The following is a 22,579-nucleotide window of genomic DNA, read 5'->3' as shown; positions in this document are numbered from 1 at the left end:
CTTTTTCCTTATTAACATAATACCGTATCGAGTATACGAAAGCCTCTAAAGGTATTTGAATTTCGTTAAATGAATCCTTAAATCGAAGCATTAACTCTACAAGTACAATTTGATTAAAGAGCATTTTGGATTGCTGATCACATGACTGAGGCCACACGAGCGAAGTAACGCAACGAGAAATAAATAAACAAATTCATCGTTCGTTAATCATAGTACGATACCACTGCCTATCGGTAATAGTTGCGTTGAAAGAAACAGAAAAAAAAAAAGACGATGTCGTGTGATCTTAGCCTTTACGCACGAGTAGCTCAAGGATATTAACGCCCGTTAATACTATCAATCTTACCAAAAGAAGACTCTTAAATCGACAAATTAGGCCTACGCAAGTTTTCTTCGAACAAACACTACGAACTGCTGGATAGGAAAGTATAAAAAGAAAGTGAAATATACATATACGTACATATACATATACAAATCGCTTTTATCGGTACGCGACTTTAGTCGAATCGAATCGGAAGCAGCGAAGATTAGGCCTGAACGAACGTTCGGTGGAAGAGCGTAAGACTTGCGGTCGCTGGTGACGTTAGGTATGCGTTCGAAGAATGCAACGATGCTTTTGCATTCTCGCTATCGTGAATTGGACGATCCTCACGAATCGAGGAGTTGATTCCCAATCTCATCCTTGGATCTGGTATTCGTTTCCTCTCCATCGGTGTACGATCGCTTGTAAATTCTTCAAAACGTTACTCGAGTAAAGGTTCTGTAACGAGATTACGCAACGGATGCGCCACGGTATGCGTCCGCACGATTTCTTCCCGCGTGTTCGTTACTTCAATTGCAAGTACGCGTGTACTATGCGATCAATCGACCCGTCCGTCAGTTCTCGTCGAACGAATCGGGTGGCACGCAGATTGCTAGTCGGCAAGAGTTCACGACTCTTAATTTATTTGGCACAGTTCCACAGTCTGTAGACGTTCCCACTGAGAGCAACATGGCGTGAAAAACACCAAGAAAACCACGGCGAAACTCCATTATCCACCGATGGGTGTCCCTGATTTCAATGCGAGCAGTCTCGTTTGGATCATGCGGCGATTAAATGCGTGGCGTAGATCGGTCCTTCAGGATGGCGAGACCTCGGGGAATCTATTGTTGGTGTACGGTTGACCGTTGGTCGTTTTGCTGCGCGAATCCTCGTTGGTGGAGTAAAGACTCGGATCCCTCATCAGTGGCATCGTCGTCCAAAACGACATGGAACTCGGCGCTTGTCTCTGTCTCTGGTTGCTTCCTGTCGTCTCCAGCTGCTGACCTGGCGCCTGTTGTCGAGGCGACGTTCTCCAGAGCGACGCTCCTCGGTGGAAGGGTTTCTGATGAGGGAAGACGCTGCTCTTCGTGCTGGAATGTAGTCCATCGTCCAGGGGATAGGGAACTCTCTCCTTGTAGTCTTGATTGTGTATACTGTTCACGTCCTCCGATGGGAACTTTATCGGTTGCTTAGGATAGCCAGAGGAGTGTCTGTTACTCGGAGCAGCTCTGAAATTCAACGTCTCCGTTTCGAAAGTCTTGAAGGAGACTTTGGCTTTTTTCATAAACTCCTTGCCGTCGGTAGAAGGCTCGTCGATCATGTGAATCTCCGTGATAGGGTCGTCTTCGGAGTACTGGTCCCGGAAGCCAGGATCGTACAGAAGGGACTCGGAGGACGAGGGAGCTGCTTCCAGCTCGTCGCTCTTGAGATCTTCCACATGTCGTTGATCGGTCTTCTCCTGGTCGGTTCGCGTTCTTCCGTTGGTAGACACGGTCCCGTGAACGTTCTGAGAGGAGTACGCCACTTGGGGCTCCGAATGGGACTCTTTGCTCGATTCGAACAGTTCTCTCAAGTACTCGTCGCTGTCATCGATGTTGCTCGTGCGATTAACGTCGGGTACTTTCGAACCGTTCTTCGTTTTGTCCGTGGTGACATCCAGAAGAGTGGTTTCCAGGATGATGTCGTCGTTGATGGTGACTTCGCTGGATACGTTGCTACCAGCCTCGTCGTTTCCTTCTTTGTCTGCTGGCGTGGTATCGTTGAAACGTATCGCAACGTCGTCGAACAAGTCGAACCTCGAGGTTTCGTTTTTCTTCGACGTGTTCAGACGTTCAGTTTGTTGTCGTTGCTTGTCCATGTGCAGTCGTTTAATGTCCTTCACGTTGATGGCCATGCCAGCCTCTCCGTGTTTTAAAATCTCGCCACCTTCCGCCTCTGCCGAGTCCTCGTCAGGCGAGTCCGTGCTGTCGATGTAGTCTTCGATCGCTTCATCGTCGTCGTAGAAGGACTCTGTCTCCTGCGAATCTCTACCACCCGCGTTCCAAATATCGGACGAGTTACCATCCCGCGTTTCGTTGGCCTCGATTCTTCCTACCACGGTCAGTGGTACGTCGAGCACTTTGTTAGGGGATACAGATTCCGGAACATCCGCACCGATAGGCTCTTTATCGGTGACGTTCCTGGTCACGATGTGGACCCCAACGCTCGCGTGATGGTTCGTACCGTTGTCCAAGGCCAGATCCTCCTCTCTGAGCGTCGTCGCCGTCGACGGGAGGAGGATCAACATGGGCGTAGCTTCCGTCGAATTAAACAGTGATCCGTTCTTCCAAACGTCCTGATCATCGCTGACGTTGATGATCCTCAAGCCAGATATGTTCAAGTGTTTCTTCAGATCAAGAGGGATTTTATAGTCGACCACCTCGGAGAAGCTAGTCTCGTTCACGTTGTCGACGAACTCCGCTACCTGGATCACGTCGTCGTGTTTCGAGGAAGTTTTCTCGTCGTCTTTGCTCGATGGAGAGGAACTGGAGCTCCCAGGGAAATACATGGCGTCGTCTTGGTCCAACCTGGTACCATTCTTAGTTCGATGAGGGCTAACAAGCGACGAAGACTCTTTCTTCTCGGCCGAGCTAACTTCCTCGCGATGGGGCACCACAATTGGGATCTTCACGGAGTCCCTGGTCTCTTCGTGGTCGAGTTTCGACGACTGAGGGAACGCGTCGGGGAACAGAGGGATGTTGAGTTGCAGAGGCCCGTTGGATTTCTTCTGGTTGTTGTTGGAGCCAGAATCGGAAGTGCCTCGATTGCCGTATCTGTTGTTGAGTCGTTGAAGAAGAAAACCGAAGTGAGCTTCCTGGTCGATGTTCACGCTTTTCACGCACCTGCCCATGGTGTCTGCACGGTAACCCTCCGCGCATGGGGGTAACGCTGGTAACGCTGGAGCGATGAACACGCTCTTCGGGGTTATTCGTCGAAGAAAGCTGGCCGAGTCCAAGCTGGAGTGGACTCCTGTCTGGGAGTCCAACAGGAGCCAAGCCTGCCAGGCCAAGTCGCTAGGCGAACCTAGGTTCTGCGACCTCGATTCGGATGAGCTTCTCGATAACGTGGACGACGAGGAGGACGAACTCGAGTCGGTTAATCTTTTTGCAGGAGTTAGTTCGCAGTGCCTGACGAGAACGGAGAAGATGACGATGAAGAGCATTCCCCACCGAGGATGCCTTCGTCTCTGGCTTATCGTGACCATTTTCTTTTTATTGAATGCGGTTTCTTGCGGGATTCGTTCGAGTTATCGCGAAGATTCTCGTCTGAAACCTGCTCGTCACCTTCCTCTCGAGGCTCGACGCATCGGAAACGTCTGGAAACAAGAAGATAACAATATGCGTGTAATTATTACGTCGACGATAAACGCGAGGCGTAAGATTGAAATATACAGGGTGAGACGTCGAGTTTGGAACGTGAGGTAGCTGAGTTTCAATCTTTCAATTAGCACATTGTTGATCGGTCACGAGTTAACTCTTGTATGTGAAATATTTCATTTCAATTCGCTACGTTGGTAAAATATAAATAAAGTTTATTGAAGTTTATTTAAATTGTTTTAATTTCACATTCAATTACGAAATAATAGCCGGTGACACGAAGTCGCTTCTGTGTAAAATTGCCGGTCAACAATGTGTTAATGACCGTGTTGTAGCGAATCATATACTTGGTTTATCTACAGGAGAGATAAGATGTATATAGAAGAAGAAACATGGAGGATGCTCGACTTGCAGTGGGGTGCTTCATAATGTGAATGATCGAAGAGCTAAGTATTAATAGGTCGAGTATTAGACGTGACATTATTAGTTCTTAAGCAAGAAATCACGACACAAAGTTTGCACTCAGCTACGATGGTTAGAGCTTTCACTCCAGCACTGAATCATCTTTGGTCGTGGCGGTAGCCTACTTTTCGACCTTAATAGACGCTATTTGCTTAGATGGCATCTGTTACGTTCCGGAAACTTATTTAACAGATAGGCATTTCCTGCGACGGAGCTGCTCGAAACTTCAGATGCATGGTTAATTAGTATGAAATTTTGATCTCCATACTTTGGGGCTCTTGTAAGAAGGAACTGAGACTCCAGGAAACAATATATTTCAGTCTTTAAACTGAGACAACCAATTGGTCGAGGTTTTTTACAATTAATGGCCCTCCAGAATCATTGAGAAACTGAAAAATCGAAGCTGCACGTATCTATCAGCGTTTCCGAAAGAGTTAATTTTTCTATCGTTCTTATTCCACGCTTATTTTTACTCTATTTTTCGAATTTCATTTTTGCTCGGTCCATTCGTCCGAAAATCGAAAGGGAATCGAGGTGGATGCAGATCGACTGTATTCTCGCGGAGCGTAACACCGAAAGGAAAGGGTAATTCCATTAGAGTTATTTGTACACCGCGAATGGATGGATCAATGACTCGTCAGTTTAAAAGGTATTGCATGCCCGCGGCTATCTTCGTCTGCGCGTATGCATTCAACTGCATGTGCATGGAATGGGGAAAAGTGAATGCACGCCGATCTGTTTTTACCGTTATGCAGCCACGCCACGATTATGTCTACATCGCGAATAGGCCGTATAAATGGGAGATTCGGCCTCGCGAACGTGTCAGACATCGACACCTTCCCAAACGGAACAGGATAACGCGATGGCGCCAAGGGATTTCGCAAATGAAATCGATTCCACCGCTTATTTAAAAAAAAAAAGAATAAACTAAAAAATGAACCAAGGACGGGAAAGAAGATACGATTCAGAATTCATTGACTTGTACTGTAGTCTACATTCCAGGAATTTTATTTTCCATTGTTTATTGCTCAGATATTTTTACCATTTCGATTGGAGAAAAAGCACTTGGATTTATTGAAAATGCGCGTTAGTGACATTATAAAGAGCATGTTTGGAGTATTTATGCTACAATCCTTATTGGTTTTTAATGGCCTTTTGACTATCGTGCACGTGACGCCCTTGATCTTTAATGGTACGACAATGTTACGTTGCAATGTTACGCTGCTTTGCAACGAGAGAAACTCGTAAGACGTTGCGCAAAAATTAATTTTGTAAAGAAGCATGCGTGCATGAAAGTCTCAATCGAGCGTCCATTTACGTTTCGATCATTCAATGTGAAATATAATAAATATAGTTGGAAGATACGAGAGATTTCAGAAATGAACCGCAAGCAGGGTACGCAGATTCTAGATAAGCGATGGCTTCTACCGATTACCAAATCGATAAAAACGTTTCGCCGTTCACAGCAACGCTTACCGTTTCTCTTTGTTGAATTTTAAAATCTCCACCACTTGTACATTCTCCTCGACCTTTCCGAATAACGAAAGTTGCATCGAAACGAAGCGTTAGAAGAACAAGGTAGACCCAAAGGTCGAATGATGCAAGGAGCCTACATTTTCCTTCGTAATCCATGAATACGGTGATTTCATTGCGCGCTCTTCGAGGACATAGTTCGACTCTGAAATCCCCTAGGTTAGGTTAGTCTAAATCCTTGTCACCGATTCTTTGCTATCGATGAAACTTGATTTCGAAGAAATATAGTTGGACTGCTCAGACCTCGAAAGAGAACTTTATTTATGGTTATCAACATTGTATTCAGAGATAGCAAAATGAACGTTCTACATTCTGCATTCTTGCACATTGCTGTCTAACGACGCGTATGGGAAGCCTGCGTATTTCTATTAGGGGCTATTAACGGACTAAGTGCGTTATAATGATGAAAATTCTTTCTATTTAGTCTCGTCTTCGCGTTCTACGAGACTGGGGTTCCCAGTGAATGGGAAAATCTAGTTTTTTTCTCACTTTATGAAGTCATACATGGAAGATGGAATTAGAGAATACTAATACAGCTGTTTTAACAATAATGTAAAATTTTCCCATGACTTAGTTAGGTGGAAACACGGAAAAAGTAAGTAAAAACGGCTCTACAAGAAGATGACTTTGCCGTCGAGGTTTTACTACCTAACAATCCGTTCTTTTCGATAAACTAAAAGACAAGCTCGTAGATTTTTTTTCAATTTTCAAAACATATGTTTGCAATACGGACGATTGTTTCCAGCGCGATAGATCGAAACGATGTTGCTGTTGGCGCAGAACGAATTTCTGTTGCTCGGGGTGAGTCACGCATGACTAAAAATAATATCGTAAATTATGCGATCCCGTTCGATTTCCGCGTACTTAAACAAATCGCAGCGCAAAATTATTATTCCAGACGATTGCGATGCCGGTTTACACACGCGATTTGTGTATTTGCAAGAAAGTCGCGCGACCTACGCGTGTCAGAGGATCGGTTAGTCATCGTCGAGGGGAGGAAAGTGATTACGAATACAAACGTCGCATATACATATACACATTATTTGAACTTGCTCGATAGCATTTTTAGTTGCTAGAAAACAGAGACGAGCGAGATTGTTATCCAAACATTCTTTGAAATTTAATTTGGAAAATCAGGCTTCTAAAGATCAATTCACAATTTATTTCCAAGTATATTCCTACGCAATAACTAATAAGACATGATTATTTGTTATCTGTAGCGAAAGTTATCCATGAATCGGTCCAATAAAATACTGTAAAATACTGTATCGAACTCTGAAAGGAAAAATAGTTACGTAATAGAGGAACAGAAATTTCTACTGGACGTTTCTTCGCGAGTTGGTAACGAAAGTAACCGATCCCGTGCACTTTCTATCTGCCATTTGTATGTACGTTCCTTCACCGATAGGCGGTAGCAGTTTCCTTCTTAGTGTGCCATTACGATCCACGGTAGTCAATGGATTAGCCCCTTTCGTTGCCCCGTACACACCGAACAACGTTTCGATATCGAAGGCTTTCTCCATGCCAGATAACAATGTCGCTTCAAAGAGCGATTCCTCGAATCGCCACGATTGTCAATATAATGAGTTTCGATAACGTTATCGCTGTATACACGGCTCCACTTACACCGAGCAGCGTGTCCAACACGAATACGTACGTTTCTTGTGTACGTACTCCATTCACCGGTTCGCAATAACAGTAACAACTGGAGAGATCTCTGCATCTTGGTACAATGTCAATCGTTCGCGTTTCAATTGCTTTCTCAGTCTTCTCATCATTCATTTTTTGCATAGTTTTCTTGGGCTTTATTCTAAGCGATTGTTTTAGTAATTATTTACTCGCAACATATAAGAAATCTTCGACGATTGGTGAAACTCCATTGAAAAAATGGGAATGATCGAATAAATAAGAAGGATACCTTTCCCTTCGTTGCGTTGCTCAATATCAACTAGCAGTCAGTAGCCGAAGGAAGGGTATCAACTTTCATATCGTTTGAGTATGGTCAAAGGAGTGGATTATGTCACCTTTATTAAACATGCTTCGAAAATATTTATATCTATCCGATCGATCTCGTAAATTCGTGTCGCATAGTATGACTTCACATTGCCAGAAGAACTTAGTAATCAAACCGGTTCAAGCTGATCGAAGAGACAAGGGTTAAAGACTAAGCTCTAAATACAACCTCCCCAAGCAGATTGTTGGCAAATATTTAATGGCTCCCAAGACTTGAATTCAGAGATTTTCAATGATCGAAAACGTCATTTCCACGTGGACGGTTTTTGTGTTTGCGAGAAATGTACGAATTGAATCAACTTAATTAAATTAATTTTATCTAGAAATCAACAATAATCGTGATTCACAAATTGCACGAATTGTTCGTTTCAATGTATCGTTGATATTTCCATTGATAATAGGCACATTTCCACGAGCTAACGACTCCGATCGATTCCTGATCGTGCCATAAAATCACCCAACTATAGTCGCACTAAATACCGTTCTCCATTCAAGATCAGCAAACCATATACGGTGTTAATCGAATTACGCGTAATATTAATCTTTATGATTTACATGGAATTCCTTAGGATAATGCGAACGGTTTCGAAACAATTCCAACGAGTATATCGAACATTCTCTGATCTAAGGAGGTCGGGAACAGTGCACGAGGTACTTCATGTACAAGGTGAGGCACTTGACTTCGCTACATTTTACATAGCGAATGTAAAATTATACGCAATTGTTTCGCGTATTATTCAATACCGCGTGAAATATTTGTAAAAAGGTGCCTTTAAGACCAGTAATTTAGTGTTAAAAGCGATCCTGCTGGTCTTAGACAAATTCCTGCAGTCGGTGCACATAGCGAGGTACACGCGATCACCTCGAATATACATATGTAAAAACATACGGCCGCTAGAACGTGAGAGTAGAAGCCTTTCGAAACGACGGCTCTAAGCACATTCCACGGGATTGTAATCGCGGCGTTTTCTCGGGTGATTAGTAAACCAGCTTCTCCTAGGTTCTCCGTTGGCCAGGTTCTGCTCGATCGACAGCGATCGTGTTCCAGTTCCAGAAGATATTCGAGGCATGATTTTTTTTCTCTCCCTTCCCCTCCCTTGCACTTTTACGGACTTCAAAGACACCGTTCTTGTTTTTCCATCGTACTGTTCGCTCGAGCCAGCAACTTCGCGAGAGGTTTATCATTCTTCGCGCGATTTGCAGCGTGTTCTCTTTGTCACTGTCGTCCCGTGTCTGATTGATACCCGCGCAATTGCAGAAACGGAGAATGTGTAAGTGAGAGGATCGACCGGCGCTGTACGAATGATCTAGATTCTATCGGATCGACGCCCAGCAAAGATATCGCGGTGCGTTACTTAAAAAGGAGTCCTTCGATCGGAGGGCATCGGATCGATGCATCTCGGCCACCATCGCGATCGTATGTGACATACTTCGACGAGGTTCGCTAGACTGCAGGCATTTATGCATATTCATATTTCTACAGATTCAGATAAAGAACTGAGGTTGAAATGAAAGTGTGTCTTGTCTCCTAAACAGTCTAACGTGTATTTTATCATCGATACTTTGTGTATTTTTGCGTTCGTACAGGTCCTCGTACATTTTCCCACATTTGCGTAAATGTCTTGAAGATTATTTACATAAATAAAACTATTGCGAGTAATATGTGTCCTGATTCAATTAATAATATTATAACTAATAAAGCAGTTCAAATAAAAAATTAAATTAATATTTTAGCATTACAAAAAATTCGCACTCGTAGAGCTTAATGTCCAATTGATATCAAACTGTGTACTCAGACCCCCTCTGTTTACTTGTCGCACCCCCTTCTTAGAAAATCACTGACGTAACACGCTTTACATAAATACAGTCGAAGATTACACTGCAATAAACATTCAATTGTCGCCGCTTTGAATCTTAAAAATCTCCACCAGTAAAATTCGAGAAACAAACCTCGAATTCGATCGCATCCTCTCTTTATCGCCCACGGAACCATGAAATCGGCCCGTTCTTTTATTTTACCATACACTGGTCGAGAAATCGTTCAATGCTCGTCGCTGGTCGCAAGATCGCATTAATCGTGGATACGATAGCGTATCTTTTTTTCTCTTTTCCCGATGCTTCCCCTCCCCATTTCATATGTGTCTCTGTGTCGCGAAGAAAAAGCAGACAAGTCCACAGTAAGAGAGAGAGAGAGAGAGGGGGGGGAAGAGAGTTTCAGCGAGGTCAATGAATCTGATCTGGAAAACGACTGTTGGTGGCTCCGTTCGTGGGAGCCAACGTAGGGAACTACGCAGCCGCGACCTCGAGGCCTTCTCTCCCGGAGGCGGCAGCTTCTGCTTCTGCTTCTTCTTCTTCTTCTTCTTCTTCTACTTCTTCTTCTTCTGCCTCTTCTTCTTGTTATCTTTTTTTTTCCCTGGTCGCCGCTATTTAGTATCACGATGCCCAGCGATCGTGTATACGTACGTGTATCGTATATACCAGCGGCTTCTCTGCGGTGCACACGCGGCTTTCTCGCGTTCGTTGCACGGTTTTGCTTTATTACCATCCTCCTCGCTCGTCCACCTACCCACTTGCCACTTCGGAGATCATTAGTAGGGCGCCTCGATGTGCGCGAAACCGAAGGTAACAGTTATTTCCCGGATTTGAATCTTACTCGAGGGGGTGGGATTTTAGATGGAATAGTTTAGAATGTTGAGGCAATTGGGTTGGGCCTGTTGTAGGCCTGCAGGAAAACTCGGACGTTTCGAGCTACTCGCGAGCCGAGCCGAGTTCAGTCTCGCTTTTCGATCCGAGCCGAGTACTCGAAAGAAGCGAGCGGCTCGAAAGGACCGAGTAAAGGTCGATTCAGACTGTATACGACACGGACCGTCACGTTCCGGCAACGTGAATCCGCCTCATCCGAGGCGCTCGCTTCGGTCCGAGTTACTCGGTCATTTCAAGCTGCTCGCTTCTTTCGAGTACTCGGCTCGGATCGGTCAATCGATCTCGAGTAAAACTCGGCTCACCTTTTCCAAGTACTCAACAGCCCTAGCTCTAGCCTGATGACGGTCCAAACCAATGGAAAATGATTTATGAATGTGGTTTCGTAAACGTACCTCCCATACATACACCTTGAATAAAGGCATGTACCGCACAATAAAGTCGTCGTGGAAGCTTTTTCTTCCTGGTGAGTAATCGAGGATCCTCGCGGCGTGCGATGGGCACGTATCGAAAGGTGTTCGCGCGGAGAATTCCGGAGCATGTTTGCAACATGTTTGGCCGTTGGCCAAGGAGGTTGGAAAGAGGCGGTAATAATCGCTACGATCCGAAAGTTCGTCTGGGTCGTTGTAAGAATTAAGACTTTGGCGATACGCCAGGCTGCCACCACCCCTAGACACCGTCCCTCATACTCTTAATCATAAACACCTGTCCTCGAGGTTGAGTAATGGAGTCTGGACGACGCGATTTCTGTTTACTTTGCGACTTCTTCCATAGTGTTGTGTCTCTCTTCGGGTTTATTACTTTTCGTTTGAGCACCACGTTTTTCACAGACGATTGACACGGTGGAATTAGCACGCTTTCGCGTAATGGAAACATCGGTAAATTCCTGCTCCGTAATGTATCGTGTCAGACGCCATTTACTAAATGTTTCTTGTAGACGAGGCTGTCCATGTCGTTAATTTGTACGAGGGAGTCGAATAAATAGGATTGTTGGAAGTTTCCAGAACACTATACAGGTATTTGTGGTCTATAAGACAAGTTTTTACCTTATTGAAGTCGTCTGTGACACTTCGTGCGGTCTATAAAGTAAATTAGCTGGGAAACAGTTTTATTAAAATAAAAAACCTTGTAGGTATGTTTGTGCATTATATATTTCGGAAATATTTATATTTTGGAAATTCAGAGCACACGCGCGATCCAAGGAAAAGAATGTTTCGGAAAATGTATTCATAAATTCGTTTTCCGCGCGCTCCCGCGTTGCATGTATCCAATGTCGGTGTGTAACTCGTGGAACAGCGAATTTATAAATAATTCTTATTGCGCTTTAACGCGCATTTCCGTCGTATCTACTTGTTTTTTTTTTCGACACTGGACACGCAGCAACACGATACGAATATTTGATTCATCAACCGAACGTTTTAATGCTTCGGCATGATAGCAATTTCATCTTTGGATGAAAACTTTCCCGTTAACGCAACGCAAATTAATCATGAACGGCTAAATAAATTATTCGCAGCCATCCTTAACGAGCATAGTCTTTCAAGGTACATATTCTATAAGTAGCTGTCTCTGTTTCCAGTCTGATTTATTTACTTCTGAGATCAGACAGGGACACTTACAAATGACAACATTTTTTATATGATTAAATGAGACAAACATTAAGCTACTGGGTAAAAAATTGTAGACGATAACCTTAGCTACACAGCAGACAAGTTTGAGAAACACTGGGCTAATGGTATATCAAGCACTCTTTACCCCTGAATCAACAATTACTCGAGGCCCAGTAATAGAGCACTTGTGTGAATTACAGGTATCGCAGGTTTCACTCGGTGCCCGTGGCGTCGTGTGAGGAGGTTTAACATTACCCGCAATCAGGAACGGATACGCGTTACGAAGACGTTCTCAGGGACAGGAAACAATGAGAGCGGTACGCAGATAGAGCTTTTAACGCATTAGTGCCATTATCGACGTCATATTTCCCGACCAAGCGAGCACGTTTGTTTTTGGTTGAAAGCAATGCCTTCGCCACGTGCTCGTAAAAGTCTTCCCGAGATCTCGTGGAATTTTCTGATTACGAAAATTTTGACTGGGTTCAACGCTTTCCAGTACGACGATCTTTCCCCTTTCTTGGTCGTTCCTTTAATGTCTTCGAATATAGTTTCTTTCAATTCAATTCGATTTAACGTCGAAAAATATCACTTTATAGATTTGTTTGTTAATCAAAGTGTCCTCGGAAGACAAGCCAAGTTAATTCCTAACACGAGAATCCCCTGCTTTGTATTTACTTTAGCTTATTTCTGCCGCCTTTGATGGCCCTACGCTTCGAGCAGAGTGGGGCGAAAAGGGAGTGGCGTTTATTTTGGGAAAAATATGAGAATTATTTTGGATTTTATGGGGGTATTTCTGTGGAGGCGAGTGTTGCACTCGGTGGCCAGTAAAAGTGGAAGAGCCGTTGCGCTGTCAGAAGAATCTCGACGGCCGTGGATCCCCTACCCCCCTGTCTTTTTATGCCTATCTCTAAAAAACACAGACGAAGCAGGATTTCTAAATCCGTCCAACGACCTGTTATATTTGGACGCAAATATATTTTTCTCTCAGTCTGCCCGACGAGGCGCATATTTTTCCTTTTTTGGACGGTTCTCTCTTTCATACGGATTTATATCGCTCCTACGCGAGGAATGGGTAGGATGAAAGAACTGCCAAGTAGATTGGATCAGGTGAAATCGCACGCGTCGTTCCTGACCTGGGTATATTTCAAAGATCAAACCATACAAAAAAAAACGAACAACTTTCCTGGCATTATTGAGACTTATTGCTTTGTGGAGCCAATGCCTCAAGGAAGGCAAATTTCAGAATTTACCTCGAGAAAGAACAATCTTCAACGCCTGACAAAATTCATCCAAGTATCTGATGTATACACAAACATGTGGACCAAAATTTGAATAGGTCTAATACAATAAAAATAATTAATATTCAAACGAAGCGTAACTTCGTACTCTCTAGACTCTTTCTACTCCCCACCCCTAAAAGACTAATTAAGAAAGCGTGTTTCAAACTTCTGGTCCTTTCTTGTTCGAGCCCATTTCACATTTCCTCTGGCGCGTTTCTCTCGCCCCCCGGTCCCGAGGTTTGAGCGCGACACGATTCAGGGTTCTTATAGGATGTAATAAAATGAGATGGATGTGGAGGGCCCAGCGTTTCAAGCTTGACAAAAACATTCTTGCCTGGTGAGCTGTGAACCCGCGCCCTCGGGACAGGCGACTTTCAATATTCGTGTGCATTGAACGACGATTGCTCGCTCGTTTCGTTGTGTGTATGCACGTGCCTCAAGACTTTCATGCCGCGCAGCCCAGAGCTGAAATTCTTTCACGTGGAAATATTGGAAAGGGAAAACGTATCCACCGTTTTATGAAGAATTAAGTCTACCCGCGGCTCAACGGGATCTTTCATGCGTGAAAAAAATGATACCGCTGCGTTCTCCAAATACCAGTCGCACCTGAGTCTTATCACTCCATGAATATTCCGATTTCTATACAGAACTGCAGGTGGGCTATACAGAAATTACAGGTGGACACACTTTTGTAAGATGATTCTGTGGGCGAAAATGAGTGGAGTGCGGAGAACTAAATTTTCGCTATGCAATCAATAACATTTGAATATATATTTATTAAGGAAAATCAAGTTTGTAATTTTATTAATTCTTGATCTTCACCTGATGGACTCTCTGAAAGATTGCACACCTTGTATAAAGGCTAAGACTAAATCGAAAATAATCTCAGTCAAGAAACGAGCTATCGTAAAATTATTTGTTATAATTGCTTTAAAAAAAGTATCTGTTTCTAATGATTGGGTTAAAATAAAAAATGTGTTTGTCCTCTTTACAGATCAGTCTTCGAATTGATAAAAAATAAATCCTTTCTTTCTGTTTCAGTTTCAACGGCAATTAGAAATCTGCAACGAATTAATTCGAGCAATTCAGTAGTACTGCGAAAGTTATACGCACTATTCGAACAATGAATATTACATTACGCAATTACTAGGATTACCGTTCCACGCGTTAAGCAACGATGGACGTCCCGAGTGTGCGTTTTTCTTACGTCTACGAACTAAACGGCGTAGAAATATTGGCTTTAAGAATTCCCCGTTTTCTTTGTAGCACGCAACATTAAGTAATATTTATTGCTATCGCGTGTAACAGCGTGTGGAGGACCTTGGGACCAACTGTCTCGCTTTGGTGCCATCGGCGAAGTTTTATGTAAACTAATTAATCTGTCAGCACCTGACGTCGTAAAGCAACAACGTTTGTTACACACGTAAATGGTCGTTCGACTTTGGAGCGTGTATTCCTGCGAACTGTCTGATCGAAGAAACGGAATCGATCAAAAGTAATTCGCATCGATGCGTCGCCGTAATTCGTTTATGTGAAAGCGAGCGACGACAAGTGCAAATAAGAGACATTGACGTGTAAAACTGGCTACCTCGATTATTCATTCATCGATTTTTCGAAAAGATACTCGGAGGAAAATTTAAATAATTTGAGGAAAAGAAAGGATTAAAAAGTCGAAGCTGAGAAAATTTTCTTGCGTGTTGGTAGTTCGATGAAATTCACGCAAAAGTAACTCGACAAATTGCTTTCTTCCGATATCCATACAACGTTGTTCAAAAGATTGGAGCGGAATTTTATCTCTTTAGAAATTAAATTTATGGATGAACTTGTATCTGTCAAGTTACATTGTTTCATATTAGGACATCGATTATTATAATATTCATTACAACAAAATTTGACAAATTGCTCTTTCTCAAGAAACCACGATGTAGAACATTTTATTTCAAATTGAATATCTGTTGGAGCAACAATTTAAAAATATTATATTTATGTCAGATGTTGCTTCCAACTTTTGGACAACGGTGTATGCCACTGACGACTTGGTCAATCGCGTGACAAAAACTCGTTCCCGTTCGTTTACCGGAACAGGAAAAGAGAATTATGTAAATACTTGTCAGGTACACGAAGTGCCGTCGACGAATCCTGACATAGCCATTTTTCTACCATTTCATTTACCTTTCGCCTTCTTTTTTTTTTAAATATCTTAACAATTTAAAAATATTTCTTTTATGATTAATAAGAACCATATTGGGAAGTCTAACAGCCATTAGAAGATAACCTTTTTACTGTATTGGTTACCTCTAACTTTTTCAAAGGAAATTTTTAAGGGAATGGTACTGTAAAATCTCAACTTGTCAGTCAATGCACTATACAGTCTTAAATAAACTTCCATGATCGAAAATTTGTCAACATTTTACGGTCGCTACTTCTAAAACAGGAACTTGTAACGAATGAAAGTAATTGCACGGAGAATGCAGCCGATTCCCGACTTATTAATCACCCTATTTTAAGTACTATTCGTTAATTTTGTGAAGCGGTTAGTTTAGAGTTAACATGAATTTTGTAAAAATTGTTTATGGTATGGTAGTCGAGCGAAGCTGTGTATATTCGTGCTATAACACCCTGTATTATTCAAAATAATGATAGATCCGACCCTGTTGAGCAGTATTTAATGACAGCAGCAAACTGGAATCGATGAAAAATTAATGCAACTCCTTCAGACACGCTCTGATAGACTTCGACGTCGAGTCTCTCGCAATTCGACGGCTCACCGACGCTATTAACGCTTTCTTCTGCCTCGAATCTGTAGGAAAATCCGAGATTCCCATATTACTGATTTATGTTAAATTTAATACTGTTAAATCTATCGAAATTGTTTTTAAAATAGATTTTGAAATCTTCTAATTTTTGCTTCGATCGTTATAGCGTTCAAAAAAGAAATAAGTAACTTCATATTCCAATTATTAACCAGTAGCCATAATTACAACTGAAAAATAACAACGCCATCATTATTCCACTTCGAAGGTCAATATTAATTATTGCAGTAATTTCTTTTACGACGTCTTGAAACGTTTTGCGCCATTTCGCTCTTCTTTGTCAGCATCACGTGCCCAGTGCATCGAAGAATTCAGAAAGTGACCGTAAAAAATTGATTCAAAAGAATTCGTCTCGGAAGGATTGAATTCAGGCGCCGCAGATACTTCGCGCTCCTTCGTCGGTCTGTGAAATCCCATTCCGTGGGCACGTGGTACGATTGGAAAATTTTTGCGCTATTTTATACGCATGAGACAACATTTGGTCGCAACGTGTCGCGCTACAGCGACACGGTTGGTACCCGCATACCCATCGATTATGTCACAGGCTTAGATAATTGAAAACTGGAGCTTAATTAAAAAACACGCTAGTGATAATAAGCATGATATCAATTTCCTTCGATTGTAATTTGAATGATAATAAATAATAGCTATAATTTTCAAAATCAAAAATACCGATCAGTAATTGCTACTTATTAGCCTGCAAAATAATACATTGATAATCGCGTTATTGCGTCATCGTATTCTTAGGCTGCGTACTTTATGTAAGCTGAGTGATAAAACGATAAAGAATAATAAAGTTTTCAAGATGAGCAACAAAAATTAAAAAAGAAAACGACGTTAGAAATTTCGATTTTCCAAAATCGACAGTGAAACATCGTTCTTCCTCGTTCATTTTGGATGCAGAAACAAGAGGCGCTAGAAATGGCACTAAGAGTCATTGTGAAGCGGAGTATGTGTTTCAGCTAACAAGAAAGAGTTGTTAAGGTCACGGTACTGTAGAATGGCCTGCGTGTTTAGAATAAGAGGATTTTCGAGTTGTAACAGTACCATTAGCGTCGCGAACAACTAGAATTTTAGAATTATAACAGTACCATTAGATCCGTAAACAGAGGACAATTTTAGAGACGTAACTAGGCTTGATACAGTTGTTTCGGAACTGTAATAGTACAATTAGGTGTCTGTAAACAAAAATAGAATATGAGAATTTGAGAGTATAATTTTTAAACTGTACGATTAGTTTCCTTAGAGAATTAGTATAAAGCGTCAATAAAGATAAAAATTGTCGAATGGAGCAGTAACATAACCTCCGTGAAAATGGAGTAGCGATGCACAAGAGAAAAGCATGAGTAAGCACTTAGGAAACGTTGCTCGGGTTGTTGATAATTATTGCGGTATCTCTTAATTAACGGGATGGTTAGTGGCGAGAGTTCCATGTGTTCGTGGATGTAAATGGTCTCGCGATAATTGCTCTAATACATACAAATTGGCTTTAATGGCACACCTCGTTCGGGTTATCTTGGGCCAAGGAATATCGTAAACGCGACCACCTACTCGAAAACCTCTATCAGCTGCGACTTCTAATGGGACAAGTGTCCCTACATCGTGCATTATAACACGATAATAATCGCAACTACCCATTAATGAATTATTTACTGTTTGTTATTCGCTAATTTCTTATGCACAGACTGATAAAGATAGAAGCGTAAAATATCCTTGAATGTGCAAGGTGATTCTACAAACTAGGACAAGGCATAACGATTTATAATTTCTATTGACAAATATATAAAATTTTCTGTTCAATTAGTATCACCACTGTGATCAAGTTGAACCACAAATTAAAGTAGATCGACTCTTTTATAGCACGATTGGCAATTTTAATAGTGAAAGAGATAAGATTGGCTTTCGAGTTCGAACGATAGTCTTGCTGCTCGAGCACGCTATTGAAAAGTAATTTTTTCAATGCGAACAAAAAGGGAGATTAAGCCTCCAGATTTGCATCGATATGCATTAGCGCGTGACAGGAAAAAAAAGGATACCTATAAATGGCGCCGATATGTTCGCCCGACGCAGTTACTAGGTTAACACTCGGCGTGTAAGGAATTTAACGGTCCTAATTAACGCTAACAGTTCCCGCGTACATAATGAATTCCGAGTGAATTTCTCGTTGCCACTATTACGAAAGCAACCCTAACTCAGGGTCAGCGAATGAAGTAACGCTGATGCGCCGCGATTCAGGGTCGCTGTTAGGATTACCCAAGTGAATCGACGCTACAAAATGGCGAAGGATCCTGGGACAGAATAGCGCCCCGTAGTTTACTAAAACAATAAATATAAATATATGAAACTTGTCTACGAACTTCGCTTGAAAACCTCCACGAACTTTTGTTCCAACCCAATATTATTGTTTATCTGATAGACCAACTCTTTTCCCGCGATTCAGGGATGGCAACCCTAGCCGCTACCGATTCATTTCGATGCGGCTGCCATAAACGTAGCCAATAAAGCGTTCCACGCGTGAACCCTCGCGCGTGCACTCCGGAAGGGAACAAAAACTGCAAGAACACAGGGAGGTGGGGCAAAAGGGAGCGTTGCGAAACGCTGTTTCTACGGTCTTTTTTCAAACGCTCCCGGCGTTAATGGGACACGCGCGGTCATTCGCGCGTGAATTACGGAAATCGACGGTGACGACTCGGGGGGCACTCTGGTGGACCCAACTTATACTACGAAAGAACCAATAGGGTTCGGTTATCTCTATCGAAAAAATGGGAATGGTTCCTACGAAAGCACAAGTTTCAAAAAGGTTTCACGAAGGAGTTATCTTCGTAACCTCTTCAGGTTACACTGTACGTAGACTTTAAGATTATTTTTTAATATGATAAGTGCCGCACAGTCACGTTTCGTATCTGTTTACGAGACATCTATCGAAAGATACTACGAATATTAGATTGGTGAAACAATGTTGGCATTTAAACTTCGATTTTGAATGCACATTTGGTTGCACCACAGGAGTGATATTTCATTATTGAGAGGCACAAACTTTGTTAGCGTCGAGATGAACAACTTTGATACTTTAATGCATCTTATCTCCCACGAAGAAAAGAGTAAGGAAAACAAAAAGTAATTTGAAAGAAACCAAAAGTTATTAAGTACTCACCAGAAACCCCTAATGTTCTGCACTCTGTTCACATGTAGTCCTCAGCATATACAGGGTGGGCCATTCAGTAAGCGCTCGTTTGGACGGTAGATTCCTCTTGTTAGGTATGTCCTTAAATTGAAGTAACACAAGATCGTTAGTGATAGTAAATTGAAACGAAGTAACAAAAATATATTACGCACGTAGACGTGTTTAGTATTGTTGTGATAATATTAGGTTTGTTAAGGTCGCGTAAGTTGTGCTTGTTAGCGTCATCTTCGTCATCGTTGGTCTATCTTTCCCACTCTTGGGGCATCGAAGACAAATTTTTTCCTATCGTTACGTATGCCCCTTAGAATGGAAGATCATTGCCCTAAGGTGTTGCCAACAGCCACGCAACCATTAACAACAGAAATATTCAGGTGTGACCCATTTAAATGCCTCGGTCTGTATTGTTCGAATTATTCAACTACTTTATAGACTTGCTGACTTTAAAATAATGCTGCTGCCTCGGAGCTCGCCGGCTATATTAATTCTAATTGAAAATATGACACGGCCGACATTCGCGTATTCGTATCGATAAATTATGGCACCACTGCTGGGAATGATTTAAATGCCCTTGTAACGAAACCATTAATGTCTTCAGACGTGTCATGCAAAGAAGGGAAAGTTCACGCTCGCTCTAACGATTATTTATAATTTCTTTCATTTGTATTTAACAGCACGATTAAATTGTTGTTCTTGTTATGCAGATTTATACAGGTTTACGCAGTAATTATGCGTCTGTATCGAGGTATACGCGGCGTTAGTGGCGCAATTCTGAATTATGTATGAGTATGAATATCTCACGAGGCAGACTTTATCGATCGTTTAAAGAAATGAGTGGACCTGTTGCAGTGCGAAGTGACACTTATCGATCGTGAAGTGAAAATTGTTAAATAATTATTCGAGTGAGTAATAATATGTTCGAGTAGAATTCAATATAGCGCGATTAAATCATCCGCATCTAAAAAGACGTTTACAATTTGCAAATTATACGGCAAGCATAAAGTTTTTTTTTTACATTTTACTTGAAATATCAATCGGTTGTCATTTCGGATAATTATTCGCAACTGCAGTCGAAAAATTGGAAAATAGAAGGATAGATTTTATTCGCTTTAAAGATAAAAAATATAAGAGATTGTAGATTTATTATACAGCTACTTTATTTTATAGTGTACAACTTGCGGGCCAATGCTAGTAGGCACTTATAATCGATAAAAAAAGATGATCATTTATGATGTCTGGTTTTTTTTAACCCGTCCGTAAAGCGTACGGAAATTTTACAGTCGAAGTAATAAATGTTTTTCGCGTCTGTTTTCTCGCAGGGAAACATAATCACCTCGTGCAATCGTGCTTGTGATACGACCCACTTCCGCTCCAACATGAGATACAAATCGCTCATATGGACGACAACTTTGTATTCGTTATATTGTCATTGAAGTTTCCCCAATTAATTAGTTAATTATTCGTGGAGAAGAACAACAACTTCCAGCGATTAAAATTTGTATTCTTCATTCGAAAGTAATGAAGTCGCAAATGTGTCGTTACTCGTAACGAAAGTATTCACCTTTACTTTCACTCTTTCAGATCTCAGAAATTTCTTTCGTTTTCATTTCAAATAACTGAAATATAAATCTAATAAAATTAAAAGCGCAACGGTTCGTCACGTATAGCGGAATACTTGAGAGAATGGAACAAGTTTACACATTTTATGATATGGAGAAACGTGCCGAATCGAGCGATGGCGGGAGATATTCCGAAGAGGGCGGGGAGTTGGCAGCGAAGAATGACACTCGAGTTCTTTCCCTTTATCTCTTCTATCGGAAAGGTGCTGAATTTCCGATATAACACTCTTTTACGGTCAAAGGTACACGCAAGGCACGGAAGAGGAAAGACTTGATCTATTTTCCCTTACTTTTACCCCCGTCTTTCGCACACTCTTCAGGAACGAGTGCCGAGAATTTTCCATTATCCGCTGAATACTGCACACCTGCACCGTGCCCTCTCAAAAAACATTAGCTCGACATTTTTAGTACGTTACTAAACTTGGGTTTGGATCATATAAAAAATAATAAAATAAGAAAAGAGATCGTTTCAATTGACAGGGCACAGTACTTTCCTACCGGACAGTATTAATCGATCGAGGAAACGGTCTGTTGATACATTTATCCGTGCTATCGAATCAATGAATTCTCTCACGCGATAGCTAGACCATTCGATACGAATCGAATCGCGTGGAAAAAGCGGGCGACGCAAAAAGAAAACGTTCGACGTTTCGGAAAGTATCGGCGCCATTAGATCCACCGAATTTTGCGGAAATTTTTCGTTTCGCTCGTCTCGAAATGAACCATAAACTTTCCCGTAACGAATGGCTCAATTAAATGGCGTTCGTTTGATCCCAGCCAACTAAAATACACGCTTTTATTGCCGCTATTCTCCGTTGAGCAGCGTCAGTTTAACGTGTAAACAGTCGTAAATTTGTTGGTTACCCGCTGATGACTCTGTCATTAATGATCGTGGGCTTTGCCACGCCGTGGTCACTTTAATTTTCAACGTCAACACGTTCAAGTCACGCTGTTCCTATTTTCGAAACGAGGATTTCGCAGATAGCGAGGATATTTCCCCAACTGAAACGAAAGATGCCAAGCTGAAACGAAGAATGGCGAACAATGGCGTTGGATGGAATCCAGAAACTTATTCTAAGTTTTCGATGTTTATCTCTGAAACTATAAGCTGATATTGTTTTAAAATTCACACATCTACGGCTCTTAGATTTTCCAGCAAAAATCACCTCGCAGTCAATGGGTTAATGATCGATAGTGTAAGGTGTCAATCATCCATCACGTTGAGAAACAGTGAGTAACATGAATCGCGCGGTTCAAGGCTCGTTTACATCGAGCACAGGTTGCTTATTCCAATTTTTCACTAGCGACTGAAAAACACCGATGAAACTTTCCACGTGCGTCACTTTAGGTCCGGTTCTCGTCCGGCTGCGCGCACGAATTGATTACCCAGCGATACCTCCTTTAATTTCGAGTCCACCTTGAAGTCCCCGCAGGCAAAGGATCCACCAGTACTTTAATAAAGATTTTTACGCCGGTCTAAGGCCGACCGGCGACCGTATCCCGGATGCCGATCGCGAGCGAAGGAAAAGTTTCCCTTTTCCTAACCGCGTCGGCGGAGGTGGGAAACGGCTTGGGCCGAGACTGTTCGCTTTGAAGTTACGCCTATGGAGTCATCGAGGGGGATTCAGTTGCGCCACGGTCAAGGTAAGAGGGTCAGCAAGGTGCATGTGCACGAAAATAAACAAAGGAGACGCGCGCGCCACGCACTATT

General features: G+C 42.1%; 1 protein-coding gene across 1 annotated transcript in view; it reads right to left on the bottom strand.

Moving 5' to 3' along the window:
- The window catches only part of LOC128887277 (uncharacterized), a 44,370-nt gene that overhangs the window by 2,474 nt on the left and 19,317 nt on the right, over nucleotides 1–22,579 (bottom strand). The window contains exons 2-3 of the mRNA XM_054142993.1: nucleotides 19,223–19,333; nucleotides 461–3,656 (exon numbers count right to left, since the gene is read on the bottom strand). Coding sequence (XP_053998968.1) covers nucleotides 1,119–3,545 — 2,427 coding nt within the window. The 5' untranslated portion in view covers nucleotides 3,546–3,656; nucleotides 19,223–19,333 and the 3' untranslated portion in view covers nucleotides 461–1,118. The remainder of the gene's footprint in view (nucleotides 1–460; nucleotides 3,657–19,222; nucleotides 19,334–22,579) is intronic.

Source organism: Hylaeus anthracinus, unplaced genomic scaffold (assembly GCF_026225885.1).
Source record: "Hylaeus anthracinus isolate JK02 unplaced genomic scaffold, UHH_iyHylAnth1.0_haploid 11985, whole genome shotgun sequence".
NCBI classification, from domain to species: domain Eukaryota; kingdom Metazoa; phylum Arthropoda; class Insecta; order Hymenoptera; family Colletidae; genus Hylaeus; species Hylaeus anthracinus.
This window is presented reverse-complemented; position numbering and strand designations above follow the sequence as displayed.